General features: G+C 42.9%; 1 protein-coding gene across 1 annotated transcript in view; it reads right to left on the bottom strand.

Annotated features, from left to right (window-relative positions):
• The window catches only part of DAPP1 (dual adaptor of phosphotyrosine and 3-phosphoinositides 1), a 49,381-nt gene extending 37,836 nt beyond the window's left edge, over nt 1-11,545 (bottom strand). The window contains exon 1 of the mRNA XM_004430994.3: nt 11,362-11,545. Coding sequence (XP_004431051.1) covers nt 11,362-11,462 — 101 coding nt within the window. The 5' untranslated portion in view covers nt 11,463-11,545. The remainder of the gene's footprint in view (nt 1-11,361) is intronic.
• Nucleotides 11,546-12,335: the final 790 nt, after the last annotated feature.

The raw sequence follows: 12,335 nt of genomic DNA, 5'->3' as shown, positions 1-12,335 counted from the left end.
TGACCTTGAGGGAAACAGTGGTATTATCCCTTCCATGATACAGTAACAAATTAGGAAACACCGCCCACTGAAGAGTTTTCTCAGCTGCGTCTCAGTGCGGTACAGGAAATAAGCTCGACCACGGAGAACAGACGAGGTAGATCCAGAACGCTGGGCCTCAACTCAGCCTCTTCTCCTCTCCTCCCAGGGCCCCTTTCTGCTATAGCCTTCTGGGAAATTGCCCCAGCATATTGGAGCCTTCATAGATTCTTATCCCTTTGGGTTTTAATGTCTTAATATACTGATGTAAGTTTATATCTCATTTTGCTTTGTCTTTTAAAGGAGAGGCTTTCAAACTGTTTGAATTGGCCCATGGTATAAAATACATTTTGAATCTCTCTCTCTATACACATTTTTATACATATACACACACACACATATACTTTACAAATATGCACAAAAACCCAAAAATTGTTACAGGAAACACTCTTCTTCTATATGCTATTTACTATTTTCTATTTATTTTTAACAAATATTGATGGTGACCTACTAAATTCAAATTAGGAACACTAATGGGTTTCACCTGGTATTTGAAAAACAATGCAAAGCCTTGCTACTCAGTGCCCTGGGACCTTGTTAAAAACATACATTCTAAGGCCCCCTGCACCTGTTGTGTTGTAATCTGAATTTATCAAGAGCCCCATGTGATTGGTATGCAGTTTAGAGTTTGAGAAATGTGGAGCTGAAGGACTCTTGGTCCTAAAAACTTTAATTCATTTCAATAACCTCGGTGGTCTGAGTTCACAGTGTGTGGTATCTGAAGAGGAAGACAAAAGAGGGCAAAGCAAGGTGCTAAGTGGCTCTACAGCACCAAAGAGGAGCAAAAGAGAAGGCTTTCCAGGCTAATATCATCAGAAAATCCCCAGGTAGCTGCCATCTTGGTGATATGGACAGTGAATAGGATAGATTGGGGAGCTCCCAGGGTGCTGGAATGATCAGGCAAAGCTTCACAGAGGAGGAAGACCACGAGCTGGAGATTGAAGAATGAATATAGAATTCAATAGGTAGTGAGAGAAAAGGGCATTCCAACAGGCGCAATGGCATAAGCAAAGGCACTGAGGTTGACATATGCATGGTATATTCAGGAAACAGAATGCCTAGCTGGAACAGAGGGTCTGTGTTGGAGAGTAGTGCAAAACAATGCTGGAAGAACAAGTGGGCATGGAAGGTGACCTTGCATGTTGAAACATGAGCCATGCATCCATCTAGACTACATATTTCTTGGTGAGAAAATTTCTTGGTAACCCACGTCAACAGCTTATTCATATATTTGATGACATATATTTTTCTTCTTCCTGACAAAGAGAAGTAACATAGAACCTAGATTCTGTCCCATCAGAATTATAAAGAGGACATACAATTCAGCCCAAAGCAAGAACAGAAACTCCTGATTGTACGAAAGCAGCTAAAAGGCCCTGGAGTTGAACAGCCAACAAAAGCACTCTTCTTTAGAGAATTTTCTCTTTTTTCTTCATTTTCAAAATTATTTTTACTTTTGAATGACGCTGACACACTTTCTGAACTCTCTAGACTGAAAATGGCAAATGCATAGCATACGATGCCACTCTCCTTTTCCACGGTCATGAATCTGTTTCTTTCTTGCTAAGCCTATATCCAGCTTCAGAATCCTTCTGAACACAATGGTGATAGGACATAAAATGAATCTATTAGGCAATCCCACTCTGAGCAATCATAACTTGGGTTAATCTGTCCTTAACACTTGAGTCATTCCATGGGATTGCTTGGCTGCTGATTGTTTTCATGTTCATTTGTTCATAGGGTTGGTGGTGGATACTTCAATTTCATAAAAAAAAAGTGTTTGGCTCTCTATGCCATCAGAAATCATGGGTTTAGGATAAGGAAATGTCTTATTTAGTTCAAGAACTATCATGCTGCAATTTGTATGAAGTCAAGCTATGACATATCTAAGACAAGATGGTGTTGTTCATAGATACATGTTAAGTCTTGTATTCACAAATGTGGGCTTATCTTTCCATTGATCGTAGCAATGGACCCTGTCCAAGTAGAGAGAACCAAGCAGAGGCTTTGCAAAGGATTTTGAAAGTTCTAATCTAATGAGGCTTCAGATAGGCACAGTGCGATGCATAGGGGAGGCTGAAGGAAGACTCTCCACAGTCTTTCTTATCAATAAAGAGGTTTCTGTGATGGAACCGGCTTGTTTGTGGCTTTCTATATTGCCATTCTAAATGCCCACATTTACATGTGCTAATAGCAGAGCTGAATGGTGAAGCCAGCTGCCCCGGGCTTTAGGAAGCATACCTGCATGACGACAGACGCAGAGTATGTGAGTATCTGGTCAAACAAAGAATTAAAGGCAGGCCCTAAGTTTTTTTAGTGGGAGTCAAGGCTCAGCTGAAGGGAAACAGGACTGAAAGAAAGAAGAGAATTCTGTGGGAGTTGGAGACCAGGATAACCTGTTTTGAAGGAGTCTGAGGAATGAGGCAAGAAGTTCTGAGAGATGGAAACAGATAGAGAGAGACAGAGACTCAGAGATTCAGAGACATAGAGTGGCACAAAGAGCCGGGGACACAGAAGTTAAGAGCTGTCGACAGAGAGAGATGCAAAACTGGAGACAGAGGAAGGCACACAGCTCACACAGAGAGCCAGAGCCCACAGGGACGGTGACTTAGGGAACAGAAACACAGACCCAAACAGTGTGGTCCCAGAGACAGAGGCAGAGAAACAGAAGACAGAGAAGGAGGCAGACACGTGAAGAGAGACTCACAGAGCCTGACTCAGAGATGGATCAACACACCCAGGAAGTCAGAGACTTGAAGAGGCCAGAGGGGCAGAGCTACCGACTGGGAGGAGGGGTGGCAAAGTGCATCTCATCCCAGCAGAGGTCCTCCTGTCCAGTCCCCAGGGCAGCCAGCACAGTGCAGGAATGGCTGCAAGACCAAAACACATCCCTGCTCCCCCAGAGGTTGGGGCTCAGGGAGTGTTTGATTTGGAGTGGGAGCCAGAGGTCAGAGACTGACTAGAAAAAACACTTCGTGGATAAGAACTTGAGGAGAATTAGAATGGCTGGGCAGAGATCCAAAACCAGAGGTTCTCTCAGGAGGGCTCAGCTCTGAGTGGAATCAAGCTTGACTCTGCACTTACTCTGGTTACTCTTGCAGCCTATACTTCTCAAAATGCTGCCTCAGGGTAACTGTCTTCAGACTGTAGTTGCTGTTGACAACCTACCATTGTGGGCTGGTACAGGAGACAGACAGGGCCACTTTCAGGAAACTACAGCTACAGAAAAGAGCCTCAAACTTCAGCAGATATAAAAAGTAACAGAAAGACCCTTGTTTCATTAGTTATCTCCTCTCTTTTCCATTGTTCAGATCATGCCTCTAAACTAAACATCATTTTGTCCCCCTGGTGAAAACTTTGGCTTGTAAGGGGACTGAGTGAATCTGAGGGTAATAAATGCAAATACAGCATCAGTGTTGGGGTGGTAGAGGGCTGAAGTCAGGGACCTTGAGTTCCGGTTTTGGCTTTGACTCAACTTGGGGCAATTCAGACATTTAGACATCTGTTCTTTGTCAAGTGGTGGGCTTGCAAGGAGCAGACAAAGATGAATAACCCATAGCCCTGCTCCTAAGGAGCTCACTGTCAGAAGGAGTTCACTGTGCTCAGCCTAGAGCAGGTGGCAAACCTCTTAGTGCCTTCGTATTGGCATCTGCAAAATGGTTCTAAGATTATCTGAAGAATCAATCCAAAACACAGACTCTACTGCTGGTGAGGCAGAAGCCAATGAGCAGTAACATGAGACCCAGGAAACTTTAGAAATTTACAACAATAAAGTGAACAAAGAACTAATTAGAAGACGTTTGTGACATTAAGTTTTTCAAAATTTCTTTGATGTCCTTTTGAAAAACTATACAAAAGCAGTAGAACTTATTCTTATTTGGATGTGAATCCCTTACTGTGCTTAGCTCAGTGGAATTACTGGCTTCAACCTCTGTTCCTTCCTGGCTATTCCCTAGTCATCACTCTAGTTTCTTATTCACCAATCTGTAAACTCCCTCACTAATTAGTTTCCTTGGCTCTGGACCCATTGCCACCTATCAGGCTCAACTACCAGATTAATGTACCTAAAAACAAAATACGAAGACCGTGTCATTCCATGTACCTATAAACATTCAATGATTCCATACTGTCAAATGGAGTTTGACCAAAATCCACACTCCTAATCTATTTAAGGCCTTCTGGAATTTGGACCAACCTAAATATCCAAACTTTAATGTAGGGAGACAGGCTGGCCTGGGAAACAGACCCGGAACCTGCCTTGAGACAGACCAAGAAGCAGATGATGGAAAAATATCCTACCAGAAAGCAAGAGCAAAATTATGTATGTGGTATGGCCACGGTTCAGTCTGGGTGTGTGTCTGAATGTCTGTGTGTGTTAACAGAAAATATTTTTAAAAGACTGGAGAGAAGTTGAACAATATGTCATTCTGGGTGGTGGTACCTGGCTGACTTTTTAGATGCTTTTCTTTATTTCCCAACATTTCAATAATTAATACATACTACTCTTATTTTTAACAGTTTATTACAAAGAATTTCAGATATATACAGGAAGGTAGAAAAATAGCATAAGTAATATGTAAATAACACCCACATTTAAATAATACCCATATTTTAGGTAGAATAATTTTTAAACTTTTGCCATATTTTCTTTATATATTTTTGGATGAGCATTTTTAAAGTTAATTACAGATATCATGACACTTTAACCCTAAGTAATTCAGCATGTCTCTAAAAAGTGACATTCTCTTACGTAACTACACTTTTATCAAAACAAATTAACTTATTTCTCTTATGCTTTTTAAATTTATAAATATTTTTAAACAAAGAAGGTGTATCAACAGATAACGGGGTCGGGCATTAGCGGACAAGGAGTTGGGGAGCACCTCCCCAGAGAGTCTGGAGGAGAGCAAGCAACACGGTTAAGACTCAGTTACGCAGCCTGTGTTGGGTTCAGACAAGTCCACACCAGGGAGTAGGAGCCAGAAGGGTGTGGGCTCAGAATAGAAATTTACCCTCTAGTGGAGTTGGTGAGAGCAAGAAATTAACCCAGGCCTTAAAAAACAAAGGCTAAGAGGGCCCAGCCTGGTGGTGTAATGGTTAAGTTCTCGAGCTCCAATTCAGTGGCCCGAGGTTGGCGGCCGGAATCCTGGGCACAGACCTATGGACTGCTTATCAAGCCATGCTGTGGAGGTGTCCCACATACAAAATAGAGGAGGAGTGGCATGGATGTTGGCTCAGGGACAATCTTCCTCAAGCAAAAAGAGGAAGATTGGCAGCAGATGTTAGCTCAGAGCCAATCTTCCTCACCAAAAAAAAAAAAAAAGGGGGCTGAGTATGGTTATCATACTAGAAAATAGAAGAAGAAAGCCAGGTGGAAGCTTTGTCATAGATTGAGGCTGAGGTGGGGATTCTGGGAGGTAGAGACCAGAACCAACTGACTGAACGATGATTAATTAACTGCTGGGTCCCAGGAAGGGTCTGAGTCCATGTGGGCTCTTTTTATTTTCTGAATACTCATGTGTTTTGTCACTTTTACCACCTTATTCATGTCATTTTCTTTTTAGAAAATGTCCTCTTTTCTGACTTTTCTGACAAAAATCCCATCGGTCCCAAGGCCGTCTTCTCCACATCTTGTGGTCTTCCTTCCTGCCGTAAGCTGTGTGCTTTGTCTAGATGCTGTTATGGCCTTCAGCCCCTCTACCCTGTATTCTAACTACAGGTGCGTGTGCATTCTCTGTCCTCTGCTCTGCGAACCCCTCGAGGGGACAGCCATTTCTTCTAAATTTCAGTAGCCCCACGCTGCCTTGCACAATGTGATCATTCAACAGATGAGTCTGTGAATGAAAGGAAGAGCGAATGAATCGAACGGTGACTCCACTCCATGTGGAGAACCGGGTGGACAGATGTCCGCGTGTCAGAAGAAGGAAGTCACCATCACCCGTAGAAGAACAGAGCACGCAGCTGCAGAGGAAAGTCGCCTGAGTCAAGGAGAGCTGAAGGTGCACACTAGCTACACACTCTCACAGCCCCCAGAGCCACCTTCCATTTCCAGAAGCCAAGATTCCGGAACTGTGCACAGAAGAGGAACAAGCTTTATTGCTCTACTTAGTATCACAGCTCTGTAAACAAGTTCCTTTAAAGCTTTGACTTCATTACACTTTTCTTAGCGTATTCAATTTGTCTTTCAATAAAGTTTTGATTAATTAGGATATTGGCCTGTCTTTGTGTGCATGTGTATTATGTGAAGAATATGAAAGAATAACGTCTTTTAGTCATAAAATTTGTTGGTTGTAGTAATCATAGAACTTTGTTTTTTCCTCTCAGTTCACACGAGCACTCATAAATAGTGCTAGTATAATAAGAAGCGAGAAACTTGATGGAAATTGGAAAGTTGCATTAGTGGACAGGCACATGGGCTCTGGAGCAAGACTCCTGGATTTGAAGGTTTATGAGCGCGTGACCTTGGGAAGCTCTGCCCTTGACTCTTCTCATCTGTAAATGAGGATGACAGTACTGAGAGTGTCTACCTCGCAGTGATGTGTGAATTTAATAAGTTATAAGTGCAAAGGGCTTAAAATAGTGCCTGGCATGTGGTGAGCATCCAATAAATATTAATGCCATTATTAGAACACACAGCTTCTTTATCATCGGGAAGAGCGTCGGCTTTGGGAAGCTCCTAAGCATTCCCTCCGCTGCACCACTTGTGAGGCCTGTGACCCGGACAGCTCACTTAATTTATTTGAAGTCACCCTTGCACCTAGGAAATGAGTACAATCACACCAGAGTGCAAGTCTTATTGTGAAGGCTTAATGGCAAAATGGATGTGAACGGCATGGGGCTGGCACAGAGCAGGGGTCAGTAAATAATGCCTGTTGCAATGGGAAAGCAACCTGGTGTGGTGGGATAAACATGGGCTCTGGACTCACATTCTCTGGGACTTTAGGCAACTTGATTTCTCTGCTAATGTCTCCTCGTATGTAAAGTTGGAATACTAATATTTTTTGAAGATCAAGCTGGTGTATGCAAAATGTTTGCCTCATAATAAGAACTCAATTTGGTTATTATTATTTATTCCCCGGGTCGGCAAACCGCCACTGGAGGGCCAGTTCCTGCCAGGCCACGTGTTTTTATAAGAACTGAGAGCCAAGAATGGCTTTACATTTTTAAATAGTTGGGGAGAAAAAAAAAGAAGAATATTTTGTGACTCATGAAAATAATACGAAATTCAAATTTCAGAGTCCATAAATAATATTCTATTTGAACACTGTCACGGTCCTTTCCTTCTGTGTTATCTATGGCTGTTTTTTGCATGACAATGGCAGATGCGAATAGTTGCAGCAGAAACCATAAGGTCTGCAATGCCTGAAATATTTATTTCCCAGCTTGACAAAAAGATTGCTGATCCCTGATCTATTCCAACCTTCTCTTATGTGTGAAGGGTAAAGGGCAGAGCAGTTAGAGACGTTTGGATTGGTTTATTCAAATATCCAGAGCTCTGAATCTAGTTTCTTGACACTGGCCAGCACAGCCCAATACTGACACTTTCTTATAATATGTGAGATTTGGGAAAGTACATAAAAAAGAGAATATTTATTACATTTCTCTCTCGAGGGAATATGTATGATGAGATATTTAAATATTTAATTTGAAAATACCCTAAAATATTTTGATTTTACAGTATCCCTTTTGTGTCTGTAGTGATATAGTTTATAAAGGCTTACCCCTTTACAGACTATATAACTGTACTACTCCTACCTTGTCTTGTAGGAACCTTTGTTATAATCAAAGAATTTCTGGAATTTTAAATTGTTAACTTGCTGACGAGTCTACACTAGTTTATCACTTAGGTGACATCTCTAGTATTTATTACTTGTTTCATTTCCCCATTGTCTCATTTTGAAAGCAGCAAGCAGCCAGACCTCTGTTCCCAGCCCACTTCTTGCTTCTCACCTACCTTCCCCACCCCTTCCCCCAATCCCAGACCGCAAAGTGTAAGTGAAGCCCAGCAACAGTTGAAGACGGTTGTATTTCCCCTTTGCTTTTGGACACATTAATACATTTAGGCTGAAAGAAAATAAATGTTTTTAGATGGGCACTCTATAAATGAGACATAGAAACGCATCTGAGTTGCCTGATTTAGGTACTTTAGAAAAGAATAGACCTATGCTCTGAGCAAGCCGTGCGTGTCCTAGAAGGAAACGTGAAGGATTCGCTGCAGTTCAGGCTTTAATTTACAGAACTTACATATTCCAGAGGCTGAAGGAAAATAGGGGCCGAAGAACAGAGATGTACGATATCGCTCAAATTTAACCACGGCCTCGTCTGCTCATATCTATCAGAAATATAAATGTAAAAATCTACCTAACTACTCAAATAACCTACTAAAAATAATTTAAAAATTAAGTCATTAAAATCATCCACCTTTTATCTATCAACTACATTAAATCATTTTGTTTCTATGGAGCTCTTTAAAAACTGAATGAATCAGAAGTTTTAGTACAGACCATACCTCACCAGTGACTAAAAGCTTCAGAGGAAAAGTTTCATTTCTATTCAGAATTCTGCCAGAGGCAAATGGTCATTTTCAAGTTTCTCAGATATTATTGCCTATAAAAAGTATATCAGTGATGTCCTGGAGCAGCAAGTACTGGCTCAAGTCCATTGTAAAATTCTCAGGAATTTTGCAAGCGGGTTGTTAACATCTGGACAGCCTGAGGTTGCCCTTGGCTGGAGTGTTTACACCAGGGAAGCAAGCCCACTCCCCAAGGCAGGGCTCCCCCAGCCCAGGTGGCTTATCAGCACGCCCACCGCTGAGGATATTTAAATAAACCTGCTCCTGAGTGCTCTTATGGGGCGTGAAAATGTTCTAAAATTGATTTATGGTGATGATTGTACCACTCTTGAAAGCCACTAAAAATTATTGAATTGTACACTTGAAATGAGTGAGTTTTACGGTCTGTAAAATATATCTCAATAAAATCGTTAAACAAAATGCTTCCAAACCGACAAACAAAATGTCAATGTTTATTAACGGCTTTAAGATTCGGGTACATACCCAACAAATGAAAAATAAAGCCACGTTTACTCAGCGTTCCCGACGGATTTACGTCCTTTGCAGTGACTCTCAACCTTGGTCTCACTCTAGAATCACTTGGAGAGTTTAAAAAGGAAATGCTTACCCCTAAGATACTGACGTCATTTGTCTGGCGTGTGGCCTGGGCAGGAATTTTTAAAAGCTCCTTTGGTGAGTCTAGTGCACAATCAAGGTTGAGAACCACAACTATAGAGCAATTTCTCCAGATAATTGTAGGAAACCATCCTCAAATGTTTAATAAATTTCCAAGCCTTCTGAAATAGAAAAGTCTGGACAAAAATGCACCTTTTTTGGGGCCAGCCCCATGGCATAGTGGTTAAGTGCGCACACTCCACTGCTGGCACACCGAGGCACCACTTGTCAGGCCAGGCTGTGGCGGCGTCCCACATAAAGTGGAGGAAGATGGGCACAGATGTTAGCCCAGGGCCAGTCTCCCTCAGAACAAGAGGAGGATTGGCATGGATGTTAGCTCAGGGCTGATCTTCCTCACAAAACAAAAGCAAAAAAACCAAAAATGCACCTTTTTTGGATGTTTCTGGGTTGTGTTGAACACCTATTCTTTGCACTTGGAGGGAAGACATGCTTCTGTTTCCTTGCGAGGTTTCCTCGTGCTCGCTTCCCCTGTGGGCATTATGGTGGGGAGAAGTGACATCATCGAGTTCATCTTTGTCATCCAAGCCAGTGCCAACAGTACTCAAGCCCAGGCTCCAGGATTGTCGAATTAAAGGACCAGAATTGAACCTCCTTTGTCTCTCTTCTCCTTTGTGGTTTCCTACTAATGGTGGGCTGGGGATATAGATAACCAAACATGTAAAGAATTGTGGTTTAATAATGTAAGAAGGCTCTAAGTGAGAGTCCAAGGGTCCAGTTTTAATGCCTGGACTTGGTGACACCTGTTTTGAATGCTTGGGGGGCATTTTACCTCTTTTGTTTGGGGATTCAATCCAGAAGGATAGAGATGTCTTGGAGCTCCGACTTCCCAACAAGGAGAGTTTACTTTATTGAAAATTCTAGCTGTTCTATCTGATTTACTTTATGAAGGTAGAGTTCAATTCTGAGACTTCAAGTTTAAAATCTAAAGACAGGGCTTATTGAGAACTTCTACAGTAATACCACGCAAAAAGACGCAGCCTCTGCAGTCTCCATGCAGAGAGATTCATCCCTGTCTCACTCTTTCTCTGGGTAAGAACGGGGGCCAGGGCAGGTTGCAATCCCAACTCTGCTGTTTAATTGGTGTGCGGCCATAGGCAAGTTATTCAACTCCTTTGGTGTTCGGTTGCTGCCTTCGTAAAACAGAGAGGATAACAGCTCTTACGTCACCGGGTTGTGGTGAAGATTAGAGCTGTTTCTTAGCACAGGAGGCACAGGTCTCGCCTCTCGCGAAGCACAGGTGTCGAAACCAGCCCCGTCAGGATATTCCCGAGGCTTTAGGGAAGCCGTGCAGTTTCTCCAGGAAATCCCCTACTCCTCTCTTGGGTAATACTTGCTTCTTTTATTAAATATCCTGATGAGTCGTCTCTTCTGGTCCCTTTTTAAAGACAGGACTGTGATGACTCCAACTACGTGAACTTATAATCTGTTTGAGGCAGAAATTTTACCCTCTTCCTGACTTGTTAGTATTTAAGCCTCAAAGTTGCCCCTGCGGACACGGATACATACAAGAGCTCACAAAGGCAGTGTCAGGAGAAAGAAACATATGTTATGGGACCTTGCTGCAGACACTTCCTCATTCTTTCTTGTTTGAAAAAGTCCCTCTCCTATATAGTAGGGTAGGCTCTCTGTTTGTCTTACCACACGCAGTACAGTCCTCTTACTGCCAGGAGCTTAGAGCTCAAAACTTTTTAACAGCACATTTAATCATAAACCAGATCAATACCAAGGACACCTAGCAACAATGACTCACACAACTCACTTCCATCCCTATTCTCAAAGAATATCCAGCGTTTGATTTTCGTTCCATTTTCTCCACCTACCTGTTTTCACACCTGGAAAAATAATACATGCTTTTACAACGCAGTTGGCCCCAACAGGAAGATACCCAACAGAATCCAATGAGTAAAGTGGAAAGGAGAGAAGCCTGGGGTGGCCCAGTGCTAAAGATGGTCATGAATCAAAGGGAGCACTCGCTCGGGAGTGGGGAGTTAATGTTCACCCAAGAAGCACTTTGAAAAGAGGCTCTGCTCTCTTACCCCAGGTCCTGGAGCAGCTCAGCGTCTCCATCCAATCTGCTCCACAGATCTGAAGGGTCCTGGGTGCTCATCTTCCCTTCTACAGATTCTGCTCTGCCCATTCGCACTCCTGTCGTCCACTGAGCACCTGCCAGGTGCTGTGGGGAAGAGGCAGGGAGAGATGGGCTCCGTGGCTCCTCAGCTCTCCTCTGAGAGAGAAGTTGGCTGGGCTGTGCGAGTTCAACCGACAAGGAAGTGAAACTTGGTTACTCCTCCCACCGACACTCACCACCCTGGCCCTGAAGCACCAGCAGGAGTGCCTGTCAGTCAGAAAATATGCAAACTTTGGCAGCTACCCCGAGGACACCCACACGCATCATGCAACATGCAGTTTCTGTCAAAGGAAATAAAGATGCGCCCACTCCACCTGGGATTGGACTACTCATCCAACTCTTCTCGTGAGGCCAAATCATAGTTTCTCCTTAGTGCTGGTTTGTAGAGGAAGGCGCATGCACTCATTCACCCCCACCTTCTGTCTCACACACAAACACACAGAACACTGAGAAAGCTTCTATAACAGGAACATCTCTAGAGTAGGTAAAGAAATTAGAATCAAACCACTAGCTTTAATCCTGAAGCCTGGTTTTTAGCACTTTCCAATATTTCTGCTTCAATTATCCGAGCTTTCCAACATGCCCTTGGCGTTCAGATTGGGCATGATTCACAGATAATCATCATTTCCTCCATGGAAGAAGGAGTAGGTGAGAAGAAGGTAGGAAAAGTCGTAGGGAGCCAGCCTGGTGCTCAACTAGTGGGGCATGTTAGAACTCTGGGAGTCTTTCGGTTCCGCTTGCTTCCTTGGGCTTACTTGCAGCTGGTGTTGCTTCTTGTCCCTAGACACATGTAGGGAATTCTAGCTCCCTGAAAGTCCTGAAGGGAAACGACCGTAACTGAATCCTTGGGAATTGGACAAAGTACAGTAATATATGAAAAAA

This window comes from Ceratotherium simum, chromosome 8 (assembly GCF_057802395.1).
Source record: "Ceratotherium simum simum isolate JZ-2026a chromosome 8, ASM5780239v1, whole genome shotgun sequence".
NCBI classification, from domain to species: Eukaryota; Metazoa; Chordata; class Mammalia; order Perissodactyla; family Rhinocerotidae; genus Ceratotherium; species Ceratotherium simum.
Note: the sequence above shows the minus strand (reverse complement) of the source record. Positions and strands in the feature narration are given on the sequence as shown.